At 53.3% G+C, this 21,294-nt stretch overlaps 1 protein-coding gene across 2 annotated transcripts in view; it reads right to left on the bottom strand.

Annotated features, from left to right (window-relative positions):
* PCNT (pericentrin) overlaps positions 1 to 21,294 on the bottom strand; it is a 106,603-nt gene that overhangs the window by 26,378 nt on the left and 58,931 nt on the right. The window contains exons 27-37 of one of the 2 annotated variants that reach the window (XM_040986774.1): positions 20,458 to 20,628; positions 19,745 to 19,894; positions 15,335 to 16,177; positions 13,604 to 13,783; positions 11,321 to 11,989; positions 10,462 to 10,564; positions 9,841 to 9,971; positions 3,433 to 3,597; positions 2,259 to 2,411; positions 1,726 to 1,921; positions 57 to 279 (exon numbers count right to left, since the gene is read on the bottom strand). In XM_040986774.1, the coding sequence (XP_040842708.1) occupies positions 57 to 279; positions 1,726 to 1,921; positions 2,259 to 2,411; positions 3,433 to 3,597; positions 9,841 to 9,971; positions 10,462 to 10,564; positions 11,321 to 11,989; positions 13,604 to 13,783; positions 15,335 to 16,177; positions 19,745 to 19,894; positions 20,458 to 20,628 (2,984 nt within the window). The remainder of the gene's footprint in view (positions 1 to 56; positions 280 to 1,725; positions 1,922 to 2,258; positions 2,412 to 3,432; positions 3,598 to 9,840; positions 9,972 to 10,461; positions 10,565 to 11,320; positions 11,990 to 13,603; positions 13,784 to 15,334; positions 16,178 to 19,744; positions 19,895 to 20,457; positions 20,629 to 21,294) is intronic. The other variant, XM_040986775.1, reaches the window with a different exon arrangement.

Raw genomic sequence — 21,294 nt, 5'->3', positions numbered from 1 at the left:
AACTCTGGCTTGGCTACACTGCATCTCGGGAGGGTGGCCAGCTCCATGTCCTGTACCTGAGCTTGATAACCTCCTTCTGCACGTCGTCAAGGGATTTCAGCAGCTTCTCGTTCTCCTGCTTGCACTCACACAGCTCGGCTTTCAGGTCCTTCACCGTGCTCTGCTCCGTCACCAGGAGTTTGCGCACATCGTTTGCTTTCTCCTGCTCCTCGCTCAGGGTCTTCTGTAAGTCACTGGCTATACACTTCTCCTGCTCCACTTTGTACGCCAACAACTCAACTGACAAACATTAGAAACCAAAACACAGTGTTATTCCTGAGTCCAAAGTGAGCTGTGCAGGGCTAATTTAGAAATGATGCTAATCAGGTGGAAATACCTACATACAGAGCCAGCACACAGGGTCACATGGCATTACCCACCTAAGTGCTCCCTGACCTCATTCTGTGCCAGCCCTTGGCCTCCTGGCTGGGAGCACAAAGTCTAGCAGTGACTATCCCTGTGGCCTCTCACACTAGAAAATTCTCCCAAAACCAAAGGAAGAAGGCCCGGGATGATGGCTCACTCAGTGGCTGAATCTTCACCTTGCATGAACTGGGATACCATAAGGGCACCAGTTCATGTCCCAGCTGCTCTGCTCCCCTTCCTATCCAGCTCCCTACTTGTGGCCTCGGAAAGCAGTAGAGGACAGTTCAAGGACTTGAGACCCTGCACCCATGTGAGAGACCCAGAAGAAGCGCCTGGCTCCTAGCTTCAGGTCACCTCAGCTCCGGCAACTGTGGCCACTTGAGGAGTGAACCAATAGACAGGGGATCTTTCTCTCTGTTTATCTTCTCTCTATGAATCTGCCTTTTCAATAAAGACAAAAATAAGTTCTTAAAAAATAAATAAACAAAAACAATAAAACTGAAGGAAGAAATCAAGCCAGTTCTACACAGACTCCTCCGGAAAACAGAAGGGAAGGAGACACTCTTGGGCTTCCGTGAGGCAGTGCTACTCCAACATAAGCTCGGAAAAAGGCACAGGCGGAAGGAAACCACAGGCATTGAGGCGAAGGCTGGGGCCCCATTCAAAGCCACGTGCTTTGCCTGTCCAACCCCACAGGCACTAGTGGCCAGGGAACAAGGAAGGGCATGTGCCTGGGGCCTGGGATTACCACAGCCAGAACAGAACCTGACAGAAGGCAAGGGATTCTTTACGAGAATGAAGACGGCGAGCATCTCCCTGGGGTGGGCCCTCAGTCCAGCAGCTGGAACACTGCTTCCTCCGTCAGTCTGGAGCTCAATTCCTGACACCCATTCCTGACTCAGCTTCCTGCCAACATAGACCCTGTGGGGAAGAACGACTCCAACAACTGGGTCTCTGCCACTGGGGAGAATGGAGGGAGCTGGACTGACACTCGACAGATGGACGGAGATCCTCGCTCCAGCCTCAGCCTAGCCCTGGTGGTGGTGGGATGTGGGGAGTGAACCAGTCTATGTTCCTCTCACAAACCAACAAACCTATTCAGGAACTGCAATACCTAGCTCCTCGCTAGGGGGAGCTTCATGTGTCAGCTCTACCCCATCTGTGCTCAGGCTGATGAGCGCAGGATGGTGGCCCTGGTGTGCAGCACTCAGGCCTGACCAGAGCGAGCACTGAGTAGCCAGGGGCTCTGCAGCCCATTGCCCACATAGGTGAGCATGAGGTGAGTGAGCCAGGGTGCCCCAAGGGTAAGCCCACACCCACCCTGCCTGCGCAGCTGGTGCTCCTGCCGACTCCCACGAGCTTCAGCACTTGTCAGGGCTATGCACAGCTGCTGCAGCTTCTCCTGGTTCTGCAGGTGCGTCATGCGCAGCTGGGCACGCAGGGCCTGGATCTCAGATAGCAGGCTGCTCCTGTCAGCAAGGCGCAGGTGCTCCAAGGACCTTTCCTGCAGGTCTCCCTGACAGGAGGGAAGCAAAAAGAGCAGACTCAGCACAGGAGGCAGGCCTCCCTGCAGCCCACCCTGTGCCACCCAAGTGACTAGCCCCTGGGCAGAGCCTGCTGACTCTATGAGCAAGGCCTGGCTCCTGGGTCTGTGTCCCTCAGTGCAGGGGAACAATAGGGCTTCCAGTGTCCCCACAACAAGGCTCCTCTGATCTGACCCAGGGCACTCAGCATCCCTGCCCAGCAGCAGCTGCATTCAGATCACTATCCTGCCGGAGCTCTCAGAGCAGACACCACCGCCCCAAGACTAGGAAAAACAAGGATGATACAGCCCCATCATGGCGAGCACGCACCTGCTCTTGGATGACCTTCTCCAGCCTCTGCAGCATAGAGCTGTGGTCCCCAGGGTCTGTGCCGCAAAGCCTGGGCGGCAGCTCACCAGCCAACACCTCCCGGACAGCGTGAAGGAATGCTCCTCGCCAGTCAAAGCCCGAGTCGAGAGATTCCTGCAGCGTGGGGTAAGCTCAGTTCCTCTGCTAACACGGGCTACGGGTGCCGTGAGGGCTAAACAGTGTATCCCCAAAAGGCCCGTGCTGGGGTTCTGCCTCCCCTCAGTGTGAATTTTGCAGGGCCATGAGGGTAACAACCCTGCGATGGACTCTGTCTTTGGCACCAGAGTCCTCTCTTGTCGAGGGCAGCGAGAAGCCCAGGGCCAGGTCCCTGATCACAACCTGACCATGCCACACCCAGCACTAGGACTCCTGGACAGCAGCCCCTCTTCACTGTGGCTGCTGAGCAGGGGCACAGCCAAGGATGCAGTTACCTCCATGAAGCATGAAGAGCACCAAAGGAAGCAGAACACGGGCGTATCCCATGGCCCCTCCCTGCAGTGAGCCAGGGCCTGTGGACACTTGTGGACAGCTAATGAGCCTCCACGACCAACTACAGCCTACGCTCCACAAGCGTTGAGAAACATATGAACTCAGTGGGCACCAGCCAAATGCCAGGAAGTCTGAGATGCCAAGGCACAGCTATCTCAGCCAGTGTGAGGAGTGGGGCTGAGGGAGGTAGGCATGGAAATTGGCCTGCAACTCTGCGAACTGGGAGGCCCAGGGAGGTGGGCAACGGACCTGGCCTATAGCCCTGGGTACTGGCAGAAAGGCAAGGGAAGCCAAGTCCAGGACGAGCAGCGTCTTGAGCACAGTGAGGGAGAAAGGAGGTGCAGTGCTGGTCAGAGGAGCAGAAGGCAGCGCCATGGGTATCACAGGCGCAGCAGGGAGGTCCTTAGGCCATGTGATCACCTCCAGACTCTGGGAAATCTCCTGCAGATTCCTGAGTGCCGCCACAGCACACCCTGAGGACCTGCCCATGCAGCCGGCTTTGGAGGCCCCTACAGAGCTCACTGTTCATGCACAGTCCCCCTACGAATGCAGTGACCTCTGTGGCTATTAAATTCAGTGTTTCAGTGGCAGAGGAAGTGTGAAAGAAAATTGCATTTTCCCACTTACTGAACCCTCAAGACTGTACCTTCTCTCCTGTGTCGGGGGCCACCTCCAAAAGGCCCTGCTTGTCACTTGGCAAGTGGTGCAAGGGGTCACGTGGCTCACCCCTGCTTAGAGCACTGGGGGGGTCACGACTCTCCGACAAGGCCAGGATCTGGTGGCTCTCATCACACACCATCTGCAGCAAAGCCTGGAGCAGGAAGATCACATCAGAGAGAAGCAGTGGTAGCTGACAACTGGCCCCCATCCCACACACACCATCCCACAGCACACCATCCCACAGCAGATGGAGGCAGACCCTGACCAGTCAGACCTCCAGACACAGGACCAGGGTGTCAGAGCATGGGCTTCTGTGTCAGCTACCCACAGTGAAGGCCCAAAGAGACCTGCCCCTGATCCCTCACAGGACGCCAGCCCTCCTTGGCACCTGCTCTCTGCTCCCACCAGCAGCAGACTATGTCCACCACCAGCCCTCCTACAGCACTATGATGAACCACGTAGGGCTACTCAGAAATCTGCACTCAGCACAGCTGGCAGCCAGTACCGCCCAAAGGTGCAAGTCAAACATGGGGAACAGGGACAGCCACAGGAACACGCACAGATCTCCATACCACCCAGCCTGCATGCCGGAGACACAGCAGCAGCACCTGGGGGAGCCCCTCAGCAAAGGTGGGTGTCAGGACCGGAGGGGGTCGTGCTGCCAAGACAGCCTTATCCCAAGCGTGACACAGATGCACACCCAGGACACTTTATGTCTAGAAACTAACAAAATTCAAAAATATGGAATGCAGAACTAAGCAAAGCCAAAGCCTGTGATGGAGAATAACTGAGTTAACCTGAAACACGTTTTACTAGAATTCTAACAATAGGACCCAAAAAAGGGCTAAAACCTACCTGTATTTTAGGTTTAGAGATCATTAACAATTAAAACAACTTTACTTTTAACATGTGTTATTTGACATGACACAGTGCAGGTGCCAGCACAGTCCTGAGACCCTGAGGGATGTGGCTCCACACGAACCACCAAGGGCTACCCAGAGCCGAGTCCGTGGCTGCCCAAGTCCTTCATGACAGTGTGGAAGTAAGTCTGTGTCCACACGAACCACCAAGGACTACCCAGAGCCGAGTCCGTGGCTGCCCAAGTCCTTCATGACAGTGTGGAAGTAAGTCTGTGTCTACACGAACCACCAACGACCACCCACAGTCGAGTCCGTGGCTGCCCAAGTCCTTCATGACAATGTGGAAGTCTGTGTCCACACGAACCACCAAGAACTACCCAGAGCCGAGTCTGTGGCTACCCAAGTCCTTCATGACAGTGTGGAAGTAAGTCTGTGTCCACACGAACCACCAAGGACTAGCCAGAGCTGAGTCCATGGCTACCCAAGTCCTTCATGACAATGCGAAGTCTGTGTCCACACGAACCACCAAGGACTACCCAGAGCCGAGTCCGTGGCTACCCAAGTCCTTCATGACAATGCGAAGTCTGTGTCCACATGAACCACCAAGGACTACCCAGAGCCGAGTCCGTGGCTGCCCAAGTCCTTCATGACAGTGTGGAAGTAAGTCTGTGTCTACACGAACCACCAAGGACTACCCAGAGCCGAGTCCGTGGCTGCCCAAGTCCTTCATGACAATGTGGAAGTAAGTCTGTGTCCACACGAACCACCAAGGACTACCCAGAGCCGAGTCCGTGGCTGCCCAAGTCCTTCATGACAATGTGGAAGTAAGTCTGTGTCCACACGAACCACCAAGGACTACCCAGAGCCGAGTCCGTGGCTGCCCAAGTCCTTCATGACAATGTGGAAGTAAGTCTGTGTCCAAAAGGGAACCATGTGATATGAAGCTCTGTGCCTCAGCTCCCTACCAGGTGAGTCATACATGCACAGCCAAATCCCTGAGCACTCAGGCACCTGATGCCCACCAAGTGCCAGTCACAGAAGGTGCTGGAATGAAGGAGCAGGTTACTCTGCCTCTGCTATGGCCTGCCCCCTGCACAGGGGTGCCTGGGAAGCACTTCCTGTTGTAGCCTCCCTGCACAGTTCCCACTTGGCTCATGGGTTCCCAGACAAGCTGGTGGGGGCCCATCTGTAGAGGACTCCCACACAGGTGACCCTAAAGGTGGCCACTCAGGCGACCAGAGGGGGTCTAGGATGCAACTACAGACAGGAGACTGACCCTGTAGGCAACCACACAGGCTCCTGACACCCATGCTCCTTTCACCTGACAGCTGAGGCAGAGTGACCTCCACCCAGAACTGGCAGTGATGTCCACTCACGCAGCCGTCCTCACTGTCCCTCATCCGAGAAGCAGAGTCCACTTATTTCAAACCACAAAGGAGAACACTGGGGCAGCACACGCCCATGTGTGATTGTCAGGCTGCCCAGCTGCTTCCTCCCGGGCTCCAGGCCCTTCCCTGACTTCGCTGCTCCTCCTCTTAGCACTAGGTCCCATCGAGAGGAACTGCCACACTCGCCACCTGCTCCCAACAAAGCCTTCTTGGACAGCAAGCATTAACTGCAGTAACTCATGTCTTATGCAACACTTGGGGGAACCCTGTATTCCAACTTCTATGTTTTTTTTAAAGATTTATTTTTATTTTTATTGGAAAGGCGGATATACAGAGAGGAAGATCTTCCGTCCGATGATTCACTCCCTAAGTGAGCACAACGGACGATGCTATGCCAATCTGAAGCCAGGAGCCTCTTCCGGGTCTCCCACGCGGGTGCAGAGTCCCAAAGCTTTGGGCCGTCCTCTGCTGCTTTCCCAGGCCACAGGCAGGCAGCTGGAAGGGAAGCGGGGCTGCCGGGATAGAACCGGCGCCCATATGGGATCCCGGGCGTGCAAGGCGAGGACCTTAACCACTGCGCCACTGCGCCGGGCCCCCCATGTTTCTTAAAAAAACAAAAACAAAAACCAGAATAGATGACAATACTGCCTGCTGGTCTAGTTAACACCAGTTTGGCCCGAAAGAGGGGCAGAATGCCCACCAGCTGTTGGCTGTTTTTCTCCCAGCAGTCTTAACACTTGACCAGGTACAGGGAGTCGATATGTAATACCACTTTAGTGTCTTACTCACTGAAATAGTAGGAGTATCCCTGAGCATAGCAATGTTGACCTTGATAAACCTCTGTCCTTCTTCTTTAAGAATAGAAGTTGGAGGGCCCAGCGCGGTGGAGCAAGTGGTTAAGGTCCTCACCTTGCACGCCCGGGATCCCATATGGGCGCCGGTTCTATCCCGGCAGCCCCGCTTCCCTTCCAGCTCCCTGCCTGTGGCCCGGGAAAGCAGTCGAGGACGGCCCAAAGCTTTGGGACCCTGCACCGCGTGGGAGACCCGGAAGAGGCTCCTGGCTTCGGATCGGCATAGTGTCGACCGTTGTGCTCACTTGGGGAGTGAATCATCGGACGGAAGATCTTCCTCTCTGTCTCTCCTCTCTGTATATCTGCCTTTCCAATAAAACATAATAAAAATAAATCTTTAAAAAAAAAAAAAGTTTTTAAGGAAACATGGGGAAGGCAGGGAATGCTGGACCAGGACATACCACCCTGGCCCCTAGGTGGTTGGGCTCCAGACCATGTGGAGAAGGGGGTCGGGAGATATACTGGAGTGGGAACAACTGAGGGCATGTTTGACAGGGAAGGATGGAGTTCTAGGGGCTTTTACAGAACTGACCACAACACTTACAGGTAGGTGAGGGAGCTGATACAGTATGGTTTAAACGGAGAATCCAGAGGGCATGTCTGCGTCAGACCAAGGCACCTGCCCACATGGAAGACTGGGCTAGGCTAACAGTATCACCCATTACTCACCGAAGCATGCAAAAGTTGGGGAAGGAGGTATGCTTGGCTGGGCCAGGCCACTGCACCCACAGGCAAGCACAAGAGCCAGGACAAGGTGTGGGCCATGCCTGGCTGGGCCAAGATGCAACACCTGCCAGCAAAAGCTGAGACTGCAGGTAAGCCATCCCAGGCTGGATTAAAGAACCCACCAGCATGCCCAAAACCCAGGGTTGGGAATGGCCTGGCAGGGGAACTTTAGGGACCTTCCTATGGACCACAGCTCCCATTGGTAAGTGTGAGAGCCTGGGCTGGGGCAGACCAGGCTGGGCAAGGCCACAGCACCCATGTGGGCTGGGTTTAGGGATGAGCCAGACTAGCCTAGGCTCCAGTACCCACTAGCACTTGAGAAAAACCAGAATGGGTATGGGACAGGGAAAGCTAGGCACCCACTGGTTCCCATGGCAACTGGGTCTGAAGGTGGGTCATGCTGGGCTAGACCAGAGCACCCGCTGGTGAGTGCTGGGCATGTCAGTTTGGGCCAATACTTAGGGGCACATGTGAGACCCAGGGCTGAGAGCAGGCCTGGCAGGGGAACTTGGTTAGGCCACCCCACATGCCCACACATGCCCAGTGGAGGACACTGGTGATCCTGCTGGACAAGGCCACAGCACCCAGGGGCGTGCATGAAGACTGCACCTGTGGTGGGCAGGGCTTTGCCAAGCAGCAGCACCACTCACGTATGCGTGAGAGATGGGGCTAGAGGCCCAACAGCCCAAGCAACTGCATCCACCTGCATATGAGCTGGTTGGTGCAGGTGATGAACTGAACCTGATCCTGCACTACCAGCACACACAAAAATCGTCTGTGGCCACCCAAAGAGAGGCTTCTTGCAGGGCTCCCCAGCTAGACCATTAGACTCAAACTCCAACCACAAGGAAAATCACAATATATGTGGTCTGACCTTGGAATGCATGTATCAGTTGCTGATGCCTGCGCAATGGACAATAAGCCTAGATGCACACAGATGTAATGACAGCCAGCTCGTCTAGGTCGGCAGGGATGCTGAATGTCACGTCAGAGGATGGAAAGCACAACAGGTCAACAGCTCTTTTGCCCCAAGCTTTGTTCTTGGGACTGAGGCGCACTAGGGTGGACCTTGTCAGCCAACAGACCTTGGGAAGATTTTCTCATCCCTGGAGCAACGAAGCTGACAATGTCTCAGAACCAGCAAACCACTCCGGTGACACTATCCCCACAGGGGGTCTTCTAAGGCCATCAAATGACCGCTGGCCATCCCTGGGTGCTGATGTAGTGTGACAGCAAGGAGTGCCCCCTCACCTCTGTGCACAAGGGAAAGCAAAAAAAAAAAAAAAAAAATACCTGAACATTTGTCCCACCCACCCTCCTCCATCCCGTAACTCTCCCCACCCTAATCAGAGACCCACAAGGGTGTGCATCCCTCTTAACTATGTAAATAATATTAAAAATAAAATGAAATAGTGGGAAATAAAGAACATTTACTGATCTGCCCAGGCAGGTTTATGTAAAATGTTTTGCCATAAAATGATTTCCATATACTTTCACTGCTGGCTCTGAACACAACACATGAATCTTGGCTCCCCCCTCAAAAAGTGGACAGGAGAGGTGGGCCTGCAAGAGTGTGCCCAGATTGGGCAGCACTGGGTTCCAAGACCTTCCTGGAGAAGGACACTGCTTGTGGGCCAGTACGGCACACAGTCGGGCAGTGCTGGATCCAACCCAGGAATCAGTGAGCAGCCCAGGGCAGGTGCACATCAAGGGCCTTTCGCCAACTTCTTTCCCATCAAAGTCCTAGCAGAGCCACAGCCCTCCTTATAGAAAGCAGAGCCAGCCATGCCATACAGTTGCAACAGCAAACACGGCTGAGGGCCTAGGCAAGTGGAGGGCGTTCCACTTCATCATGATACTGTGACAGAAGCAGACAGCATTCCCTGTGTCACTGACTGTGGAGGGGACAGCCCACCCAAAAAAAAATGTCCAAGTTGTACCACAGAATCTTCAAGGGAAACAACAGCAAGACACAGAGGGAAGACAGAGGGAGGACAGAGGAAGAACCAAGAGAGGACAGAGGGAGGGCAGAGAGAGGGCAGAGGGAGGACAGACTGAAGACAGAGGGAGGGCAAAGAGAGAGCAGAGGGAGGACAAGGCAGGGAGCACATCTTTCTGACGCTGCTGTGCACCCTGTACTCCAACAGTAAGCTGGCCGGTGCTCATGGCCCACACCCAAGCAGTCACACCTTACCACTTAGCCAGAGCCCTCAGCTGGAGCTCAGGACCAACAGCTGTGCTCCCACAGGCCAGCAGTTCCTGCCACAGCTATCCCAGACAGCATCCCTAAAGCCATTAGTCGAGAACACACCCGCTATCCAACAGGTGATACCTGCTGACGAGCGACCAGAAGTGGAGTCCTGCTGTCTCTCTGCAGCCTGGAGCAGACACACTCAGTAACCCAGCAAGGACTGCGCCAGAGCGAGCCCACACCAAGGCCTCACCTAGACCGCATGGTCAATGCCCTCCAGCAGCAGCATGACAAGAGAGACACAGCAGCCAGTGTGGGGCTCAGGACCCTAACGTAGGCAGTCACAGGCCAGGATGCCCCTGGTCTGCCAGGTCTTACCTTCACCTGCTTTGGGTGGACTTCCTTCCTCATGGCACCTAGAGACAGGTGAGACGCTCCAGGGCCAGCAGTAGATGCCTCAGGCCCTCCAGGTCCTGTGCTCAACATAACTTCAGAAGCTGAGCTGTCACCTAAACAGACCAAAGGGCAGAGCAGGCATCACGGGGGAGGTGCACAGAGTTGCAGCAGCCAAGGCACCTCCTACACACAAGAAACATACAGCCGTGTTTTTATTTCATTGATAAAATGGAATTCAGGGTCTAGTGCTGCAGCCTAGCAACATCCCCCAGGAATGCTAATTCAAGTCTCAGCTGGCTGACTTCCCATCCAGCTCCCTGCTAATGGCCTGGGAAAGCAGCAGAGGCAGGCCCAATAACTTGAGCACCTGCACCTGTGTAGCACACGCTCCTGGCTTTGGCCTGGCACAGCCCTGGCTTTAGTGGCCAGTTGGAGTTGCCAGTCCCCTGTTTCAAGAAGAGGATAAGGAAGTGGCCAGCTTCACATTTGCAGCTCACACTTAGCACGCAGGGAAGCTGGTGGGGCAGGACACACAGGAATCCTCCGTGCTTCTCTGGATCCCCAAACCAAGGAGTGAAAGCCTCAAGAGGCTAAGTGACTCACTGTTCTTACTTCCACTGCTTTTCCCTTCCAACCCAAGAGGAGGTGATCTCAAAAGATCTTGAGCATCCAAAGACGTTATGATGAAATCTTCAACATCTTTCTCCTGTCCAGACAGGGAAAACTTTGAAAGATCATGAAAAAGCAAATCCCCGCATCACCAGGCAGAACCCGCCAGCCGGGGTTTTGGCCGAGGCTGGAATTTTCACTGGCCCACCAAGCAGCCAGAGGACAGTCTCCAAAGGAACCGCCAGAGGCCTGCGCGTCCAAATTCCATCAGAGTCAGCCACAGCTCCTGAGGAATGTCTGCAAGCAGCACCTTGCAGGTCCTGCAGGTGTTAAAATGCTCTGCACAAAATGCTTTTACACAGATGCCTCAGCCAACATACGCTCTACATTCCCTTAATTTAGCTTATTCAACATCTGCAAAACCTATTAGCACAAAAAACAACCATCTCACTCAAACTAATCTTAGTACTCAAAAATCCTGACTTCTGAAAATCATTAAACACAAACTATCATTGGAAATACAACTAAGCAAACACATTCAAGACAAAGAAAAAAAAACTTATGCAAATTACACAAGAAGGTGGGTTTATGACTGACCCCTCAGAGTGGGCATCAGCCAGAAGCAAGCCCAGGTAGGTTTGGAGGAGGCAAGTCTCTCACGGCAGAGGTAGCTGGAGTGACCTAATGTCACCTGGGGCTGCCCTGTTGACCGCCGCTCTCCCAGACTGGGAGTCCCCAGGCAGGGCCAGGTGAGCCAACAATGGCTGCTGCTGTGACCCCAGGCAGACCTTGTGGACACATCCCCTTGGGCCCACACACCCTGGAAGCTTTACAGGGGAGTGGAGGCACCTACCACAGCCATCCTCTGCACGGGGCTCTGGTCAGCTAGTGGAGACTCGACCCAACGCAGCGGCTGCCCTGCCAGCTCCCCTGGAGGGCTCAGCAACCCAGGCAGCAGAGAGGCATCAGCACCACAGAGGCTCAGGGTGCCCGAGCAAGGAGTCAGGGGGAGGTGGAGTTGAGCCTCAAGGGCTGAGTCCTTCCTGAGGACCTCGGGGGAGCTCCAGGAAGACAAGTCCAACGTTCCAGAAGTCTCAGTCAGGGGCTTGACCTCCTCCACAAGAGTTGGGGCATGGGAGTCACTGTACGTGCTGGTTTGGAAGCCAAGGGACCCATCCTGGGAGTCCAGTTTTTCACGGATGGAACCATTTGGCATCTCATTTGCTACCCAAGAATCCTCATCTTTAGTCACATCAACCAGATCCCACGTGTTTTTGTCAAAATCAAGTGTATCAACAGGGAGTAATCTGTCAGTTTCTTCTGGGCTGTGGGAATCACCACCCAAACCGTCCTCCGGCGCACACGTCACTGTCAACATCTGCTGAAGTTTGAAAGCTTCGGCGTCAACATTCTGGAAGACCATGGAATACACCAGATGGTTCAATTTTTCCTGAAGCTGTTTGACCTGGGCTACAAGGTCGACTTTCCACAGCTGGCAACCATCCATTCGTCTTTCCTTGCCCTGCAAGAAGAAGCAGGGAGGCAGGGTTAACTGCCTGAAGCACAGGGTCACAGGGCAGTTGAGCTGCCAGGGTACTCGGGCACCAGGAGCCTGTGGTCTCCAGGTAGCACACCTAGGAGCCCAAGCTTAGTCCATCTCACAGAAGAAAAGCACAGTCAAGGCTTAAAACCCCTTCATCACAAACGCCACTGACCTACCTACTCCAGGGAAACTTACACTGGGTGAAGAAAAACAGACTGGAAGCTCATTTCCCCATGAGCAGCTTTGTCTGTACCAGATCATGACGCCGCAGGCTCCCCGGACCTGGGCAGACACAGCTCGGCAGCTGAGGCAGCGCGTGGACAGCTGCACTGCACTCAGCAAGCCTGTGCAAGTCCCGGCTGAACCGGCAATCCAGCCCCCCTTGACAAAGCACTGGGAGACAGCAGACAAAGGATGGCGCTCAGCATCGGGAGGACACTCAGATGCTGAGTCCAGGCTCCTGGCTTCACCCTGGTCCAGCTACAGCTGTGATGGACACCTAGGGAGTCAATCAGCAGTGCATGTCCTCTGGACCCTTGAGCCAGATCCCAGCCTTTGCTCACAGCATAGAGGCCAGTGGGCTGCACAATTCAGAATCTCACACGTGGGGCCCAGGGTATGGACAGGAGTGTGACCATGGGGCTGGGGTAGGTCCTCTCCTCACACATCCCAGTAACAGGAACAGCATTTATGCCTGAGAGCCCATGAGGGAGCCACAGCCGGCATCAGCCAACATCAGAGATGGGAAAACAAAGTAACAACCAGTTGTTTTCGGTTAAGAGCCTTTTGGGGTGAAGAACTGAGATAAGAAGCTGTGGGCTCTACCCCACAGGCAACCTGGAGGAGGCATGGACAGCTTAGTGTCCACAAGCAGTGGGGGCCCTGAGACCCACTAAGAGAGGCCAGCACCTGAGTTGCAGTGGGCAAAGCTGCTCCCCGTCTACCACATCCCACCTGCTCTACTCTTGACCCAGCTCCCTGCAAGTGCATGCAGGGAGGGTCAAATCTCAGGCTCCTGTCACCTGCTTGGAGAGACAGCAGATAAAGACATTTCTCTGTCATTATGATTTTCAAGTAGGTTAAAACTAGAAAAAATGAAGCCATGCCCATGAACAAAGCACTCCACTAACCTGGGGATGGGCCAGTGCACATGGTGACCAGGAGCACCAGCTTTTGGAGTTCTGAGGTTGCCAAAGCGCAACCCATTCCCCCAAGAGAGAAGTGAAAATACAGAGGAATATCTGAGTGAAGCTCACAAATCCAATCTGTAGCCTTGAAGATACAGCGAGAGCCTCTGCCCTGCTCCTGTTCCAGGTAAACGAGACAGCGAGAGCCTCTGCCCTGCTCCTGTTCCAGGTAAACGAGATAGCGAGAGCCTCTGCCCTGCTCCTGTTCCAGGGGAAACAAACGACAGCGAGAGCCTCTGCCCTGCTCCTGTTCCAGGGAACGTTACATGTTTACTCTTATTAGCCATGTGGCCATGGGAAACGAAGTATGTAGTAGGAAGGATTTTCACAGGACCTAGTGCCCATGGCATCAGAGCACTGCTCAAGCACAGCAGGTGGCTCTGCCCCAGCTTCCAGGTGCGAGTACCTTCAGCCTTTCCAATAGCTGGCTGCCGTCATTCCCACCGAGGCACATCTCGTTCCTCAGCAGCAGCAGCTCTGACTCCAGCTGCCTCTGGCACACGGCAAGCACCGACATGACGCTGTCCGGTCTGCGCAGGCCTGTGTCCTTCAATGTCACCAAGACTTTGGCACGCTGCAAATCACTCTACACAGGGAGAACAAGGATGAGGCTCACAAACGCACAAGCATATTCTCAGTTAGGAGGGGCTGGAGCTCCTCTCTTATCTTTTGTTAAATGCTGGGGTCCATGCAGTAAGTGTGGACAACATGAAGGTGTGACGAGAACAGCTCCCATCTGGCAGGGCCCGGGGGAGCTTCCCACTGCACGGCAGGGCCTGGCAGATGTCTCTACAACCACTGAACGTAATTTGCACCTCCCTTTGCAGGACACCCAGCCACCCTGCTAATTCTGTAATCTATTGAGGCATTGTTGTTTGCCCCTGTGAGATGGTTTCTACAACCACTGTGAGCTTGGGAGCTAATGTTGCCGACAGCGTCTTGGTGACATCGTCTTGAGCCTTTAACAATGTATGCTGTCTCGGGTGATCTGATGGCCCTTGGGCTGCAAGAGCTCTAGAATGTCTGTTCTAACATCGTAATACATGCTTTCAAACTAACTTCGGGTTATTGAGTCCACGGGTGTAGTGGGAATCTATGTTTAGTTTTCTTTCCTTAATCTTTAGGTTTCTCCTTCTGTGATATCTTTTCTCCTCTAACTGATAAGCTGTAGAATGAGAATCGTAATAGGAGTATATTACTGATTAATATGTGTTGTCTACTGAGGAATTCCTGGCTGCAACGTCAGAATGGATAACGCCTTGCCTTAAGGTGAAACACTTTACAGAATTATCTTTGAAAGCACCCACTTGTTGAATGTAGTGTTGAAATCAAAATGGAGTAAACATGGCTCTATGCTAGCTGTAATTCTTGTTGCCTTTATAACTCCTGCTTTACTTACTTAGCTAATAAACTGTGTGAGCCTGCAGGCCTAATGGCCAACACGACTTTTAGTGCCAATGGCCCCAATCCCCATAAACCAAGCCTCCAGCCTTATTAACCCATAGGGAATTCAAGATCGAGGTCTGGTTGTCACAGGTGGCGCCAAGGCTGGAGCCCAGACCCGAGGAGAGCAGGCAGGGGCTGGTAAGCCGAGATAAGCTAGGAATGTGTGATCCTTCCTCACTCGCCTGTTGTAAATGGTGCCCCCTTGAAGCTGTGTCAAACTGCCCCTAAAGAGAACTTTGTAATTGTACTGCTCAGGGCCCGCACTGTGCATTCCAGTGGCTGCAGCACCATGACACAAAATGTCTACCAGAGCTTGTGACTGTTTCTGTATAAATAAAGGGGACAGCTTCCTTGCATGGTCCTTTATGATCCTGAAATTGTAGTGGTCTGATTCTTTTCTCTCTATGCCTACTCCATGCATCCTTTTTGAGTTCTGAGCTCGGCTGGAGCTGGCCTCTGGCATGTAAAGATTCATTTCTTTGAAGAGTAGAGCTACAGAAAGCCAGGGGTGAGCGGTGCAGACCTTCCCCCACTGGCACACACAGTAAGGCTGTTTTCTTTCCCTGTTGGGTACTCACTTCCCTTCTTTCCCAGCACAGAAACTCAAAGTGACAGGGGAAAAAAGTGAGGGAATGTCTGCCTGCTTTACCAACACCTGCATCCCCTGCCCCAGCATGCACATAGGGCCTACCTGGGCATCATGGCCCGGGCCTTGGCTGCCAGAGGTTGTCTGCTTGGAGATGGCATCACACGCAGCCTCTGTGTTCACATGAGAGTCAGGGTGGGCCCCAGCATCGTGGGCATGCTGCTTGTCCAGCTCCCGCTGGCACCTCAGGAAGTGCTGGTTCAGTACCTGCAGCTGGCGGCTGAGGCGGGCACACTGTGCCCGCAGGCGCTGCAGCTCAAGGGGCTCATCCAGGACCACTAGGGGTTGTTGCTCCAGAGCATGGCGGAAACGGGCCACAGCCAGCAGGATGGCCTGCAGCTCTGTGCAGTGGAACGTCTTCCATTTGCTCATGGCCTCAATCTCTGAATTCTTCTCTGCAATTGTGGCCTCCTTTGCTTTGAGAACAGTCTCGAATTCCTGGATCCGGGAGGCCATGCTCTGGACCTCAGCTTCTCTCAGCGCCACTCTACACCCAAGTTCCTCCAGCTGCTGTGCGGCAGCCTCCTCTGCACTGCGCAGATGCTGCTGCAAGGCCTCCAGGGCCTGGCTGTGGCCTTGCTCCTGCTCAGTCAGGAGCTGGCTCAGGGCCTCCTTGGCTGCATGTGAAGCTTCCAGCTCCCCCTGGAGCCCAGGCAGACCCTGGACCTGACAGCACAGCAGCTCACGCTGGAGACTGTCAGTCTGACTGTCGCTGACCTCATGCACCACAGGCCCCATGAGGGACAGCTCTCTCTGCAGCTTCTCAATGACTTCATGCAGCTGCTCAATTTCCTCTGCTTTATCCTTCTGCAGTCGCTCTTGGTTCTCACGCAGATTTTCAATAACAGCCTTCAACTCCTCAATTTCACAGCTTCTGCCATACATAACCTGAAGATAAAGCACATTTCAGAGATCACTCACATATGGCAGTGTCATAATCTTCCTTGCAACAGTCCAGCCTGGATCCATGCTGTCATGGAGGACTTGCAGCCTGAAGGAGACATGCAGCAGCACCACCACAGCGCCAGGACACCCTCCTCTCTCACTGTCTGCCCACACTAGGAAGCACCAACTGGGCACATTTAGTCAAGGACGTGCAGACGATCACTACCACCACCTGCCAGAAGCTGGCTTGGTATGGAAGCCTGAGTAAGTGCTCTCCCAGGCACATTTGTAGTCAGCTGGTTTGGAAATCCAGTAGCAGGGATCAGACTGTTCTGCAATATGGAATGCCAGTGCCACAAGGGCAGGCTGAACTTATGTGCCACAAAACCGATGCCTAAACTCCAGTATTCTGTTCCATTTCATTTGCTCTCTTATAGAGACGGAAAGACAGAGACAGTTCTTTCACCTGCCATTTCACTCCCCCAATGACAACTGCCAGGCAAGACCACAGCCTGGAGCTTCACCTTGGTCTCCCAGATGAGTGCAGGAGCTCGAGAACTTTGGTTATCTTCCACTGCTTTCCCATACACATTAGAGCGAGTATGACATTAAGGAAAGAGAGAAACAAAAACTAACAAAAAGTACAGAAATAAATCCATGCAGACAAGGAAAAAAAGACTACATTGTCTGATAACCTGTTACAACAAACAGACACACATGGCTAAAAACAAAGTGTACATATAAGGTGACACATGTTCTCCTAAGAAACTAACGCAATGAATATAATCAAAACTAAAAAGTTATCTCACATGGCTACAGCCTTGGCACACGTGTGGAATGGGTCTGGAGTGTGCCAGGCTGGGCTAGACTCCAGCACCAACTGGTGATTGTGAGAACCAAGGTGGGTGTAAGGTGGGCTGGGCTAGGTATCTGCCCCTGCTGAGCCATGTGTGAACTGCGTGGACTATGTTTGGCTGGGCTATAGCACCCAGCAGTAAGAACCGGAATAGATGAGGGCCAGTCAAGAAAGGCTTGCTAGGACAGGAGGTGGACCAAGTAGGGCTGGCCCTTGGACCCACCAGTGTGTGCAAGATCTGGCACTGGGAGAGCTTCTGATGAAAGAGTTTGGGAAACTTCTCTGTTGGGACACAGTCCCTTCAGATGAGCACAAGAACCAAGAAAGGGAACAGCCTGGACCAGGAGAGGCTATGGCACCCATGGGCTTACCTCTGGCTCAGGTTGGGGGCGAGACAGGCCGGGCCAATTCATATTACCTGCTAGCAAACCTGAGAGCCAGAATGGTATGTGGGTCATGCCAGGTCAGACTGCAATACCAGCCAGTTCACTCTAGGGCTAGGACTGGGGGTTGGCAGGGCTCAGCTAGGCTGTAGTCCACACCAGCGTGAGCTGGAACTGGGTATGTGCCAGACTTGGCCAGGCTACAGCACCCACTGGCAAATGCCAAGGTGAGGCGGACCATGCCAGACTGGGCCATAGTGTCCAATCAGTACATGTGAGACCCGGGGGAGAGCGGGCAAACTCGGCAGGTGAGCTGCAGGGAGCTCCTCTGCTGGCCGACTATTCTCACTAGTGAGCATGAGAGCTGGGATGGGGGCAGACCAGACTGGGCAGCGCTACAACACCTGCTGGCTGTATGTAAGCTGGATCATGGACCAGCCAGGCTGGGTGAACTACACCTACTGGTACATGCATAAGCCAGAGTGGGTATGGGTTGACTGGGTTTTGCCATAGCATCAGCTGGCAGATGCTGGCATTGGGGGGAAACTCTGTCAAGCTCAACTGCAGAACCACCTGGAAAGTAGAAAATCCAGGAATGGCAGTGAGCCCATTAGGGAAACAATGGGCACCTCCATCTTGGTTTGCCACTCTGACTGGTGAGAAGGAGGACCAGGACTGGGATAGGCATTGCTAGAAAGAGAGTGGTACCTGCCGGCACATGTGTGTTGCACAGTGGGGCTGGTTGGGTTGAACTAGACTTCAGTGCCCATTGACATTTATGAGAGCTGAATGGATGTGGGACAGACTAGACCAGTCTGCTGTACATACTGGCAAGCACAGGAACCAGGTAGGGGCGGGCCAGCTGGGAGTTATTGCGGGTCACTTTCACTGGTTTGTGTGGGGGCCGAGTATGTAGTGGGCAGGACTAGACTGGACTACAGCACCCATTAGTTCATGTAGAAGATAGGGCTGGAGACAACTGACACAGCAATTGCAACTAACAGTGTGTGTGAAGGCCAATTTGGGTGATGGACTGCGCCGGGCCCTGTATTAGCATGCACACACAGGTGTATCAGGTCAGGGATCACCTCAGATGAAGTTTATTTGGGAATCCACTCAACTGAACTGCTGGACTCAAAACTCCAATGATGGAGGAAATTGCAGGTTCCAGTCTGACCATGGAGTGCATGTGTCAGAGCTGGGCCTTCTTAGTGGCTTGGAAGGAGTAGTGGACAGCATATCCAGAAGCCCATGGAGGATACGGCAATCCGTTGGAGCCTGTAGAGGACACCTGGTACCATAACAGAGGATGGAGGACAAAGCAAATCAACTACCCCTGCTAAGTGTTGGCAGTGAATACCTGTACAGAGACTCTAAGGAGGACTATGTCAGCCAGTGGAGTCTGGAGAGATTTCATCATGACTGGAGTGGTGAGATCAACAACAATATTGCTGAATTGTCAAAACCTCAAAACCACTTGAGCAACACTGCCATCCATATGAGCACTTGCTCCAGTACTGCTATTCTATTGCACTTCTCATCCAACTCCATGCTGTTCCTCTGAGAAAAGTGGCAGAGTATGGCCCAAGCATCTGGGCCACTGCCACCCACAAGAGGGAACTGGCTCTGGACTTTAGCGCAGCCATCAGGAACAAAGGAAAGATCCAGTTCTCCCTAAATGAATATATTTTTTAAATGTTCTGATACCATTTAAAATGCCTGCAGCCCATACAAGAGTGCCTGAAGTTCTGCTAAGGAACACTCTGAGAAGTACCAAAAGGTGGCTGAAACACCTGGGCCACTGCCACTCTTCTGGGAGACCAAGTTCCAGGATCTGGGCTTTCGTCTGGCCCAGACCAACTCCCTGCTAGCATTTGCAGTGTGTGTCGGCATCAGCAATACCTCTCTCTGTCTCTCTGACTTTCAAATAAGTTAAGAAACAAACAGGCCCAACACGGTGGCCCAGCAGCTAAATCCTTGCTTTGTAATTGCCAGGATCTCATATGGATGCCTGCTCATGTCTCAGCTGCTCCCCACATGTGGCCTGGAAAAGCTGTGGAGGATGGCCCGGGACCATCCCACCTGCACCCCAAGTGTCTCCTGGGGCCCACCATCCCACCTGCCACGCCAAGTGTCTCCTGGGGCCCACCATCCCACCTGCACCCCAAGTGTCTCCTGGGGCCCACCATCCCACCTGCCACACCAAGTGTCTCCTGGGGACCCACCATTCCACCTGATGCCCGAGTGTCTCTCGGGGGCCCACCATCCCACCTGCCACACCAAGTGTCTCCTGAGGGGCCCAGCAGTCTCATGCTCCACAAGGAGGTTTACCTGTGAGTTGCAATTCTCTTGACACTCTCCGGTGCTGGCAGGAAGACGGTCATTCTGCACACCTAGCTTTAAGTTCAGATGCAGAATTTCTTCATTTTTACTCACTAAGTCTTCTTTAATCTTCTCTAGCTGTGCTTTTAATTCTAAAACCTTGTTTAAAAATAGAAGGGAAGTATTAAAAATCATCAAATGTTCTAAGTGACTCAATAGTTATTAAAATAACATTGGAAGATTGAAAAAAAATTAGGCCTGGCGCAGTGCCTAATGGCTAAAGTCCTTGCCTTGCATGCACTGGGATCCCATATGGGCACCAGTTTTAATCCCGGCTGCTCCACATCCTATCCAGCTCCCTGCCTGTGGCCTGGGAAAGCAGTCGAGGACAGTCCAAAGCCTTGGGACCCTGCACATGGGAGACCTGGAATAGGCTCCTAGCTGCTGGCTTCCACTCAGCTCAGCTCTGGCCATTGAAGCCGCTTAAGGAGTGAACCAGTGGACAGAAGATATTTCTCTCTGTATCTCCTTCTCTCTGTATCTGCCTTTCCAATTAAAATTTTACAAACAAAAATAAAACGCCGAAACCAGGATTGACCTATATTTACACTCACGATAAATGGTAAAATTACAAAGAGCACACAGTGTATGAGTCACCCGCACAGTGGGCCATGTCCATGGTGCACCAGGCCATCGGCAGACATGAACTGCTGCATGCTCACCTCGCTCTCACGCTGCAGGAGTCCCTGCTGTGCCACCTGCAGTTGCATTCCTGGACCCTCGGAAGGGCTGTCCAGAGGAGGCACAGGACCACAACCCTCAGTTGGCTCAGGATGCAACATAGAGAGATGTGGGTGGCTATTCATGTGCTGGTCCTTCAGTGCCTCTTTATCCTATTGAAGAATAATAGGCATCAGTATTTAAAGCATCAGGTACCTCAAACTTCTGCCAGGCCCAGTTCTTCTGACACCAGTCACTGCAAGCACGTGAGGGCACAGACAGCCTCTCCACAGAGAACCACCACGGTGCATGTCCCTGACTCCACCTCAGAAACTCAACCATGGCAGCTGTTCCATGCAGCAGGAGGGCTGTCAGTCAACTCTCAGGTGGGCACTATTCAGCTGAGCACATGCTGCTGAGTGAAGGCAGGGAGAACGTGGTCCTCCAGAGGTCAGACGAGGCTGGGGGAGACAAAGCAGGTGCTGTGGTGCCTGCTCAGGGAGGGGTACAACACACCACGCTGTGTAGAGACAGAGCTCAGCAGCACGGGCAGCAATCTGGGATGTCTCCCCCTGAGGCAGGACTCCTCTGAGGCCAAACCAGAACTGTAAAATGGAGCCTCTCACAGAGCCTTGCTTTTCAATGGATTTTCCGGGATTTTCCAGGAAAGCAGCAGCCTCTCCTAGCTCAGCAGGTTCCCCTCCCCATTCATCCCTAAACTTCAAAGGCAAATACACAAAACATCTCAGATGCCTAACTCCATACGGCAATGTGACACACTATCACGGGGCAGCTGACACAGCCCCTAAATACAAAGGCAAAACAATTCTAACTAGCTC

Source organism: Ochotona curzoniae, unplaced genomic scaffold, assembly GCF_017591425.1.
Source record: "Ochotona curzoniae isolate NIBS_2020 unplaced genomic scaffold, NIBS_Ocur_1.0 contig_4516, whole genome shotgun sequence".
In the NCBI taxonomy this organism is placed as follows: domain Eukaryota; kingdom Metazoa; phylum Chordata; class Mammalia; order Lagomorpha; family Ochotonidae; genus Ochotona; species Ochotona curzoniae.
This window is presented reverse-complemented; position numbering and strand designations above follow the sequence as displayed.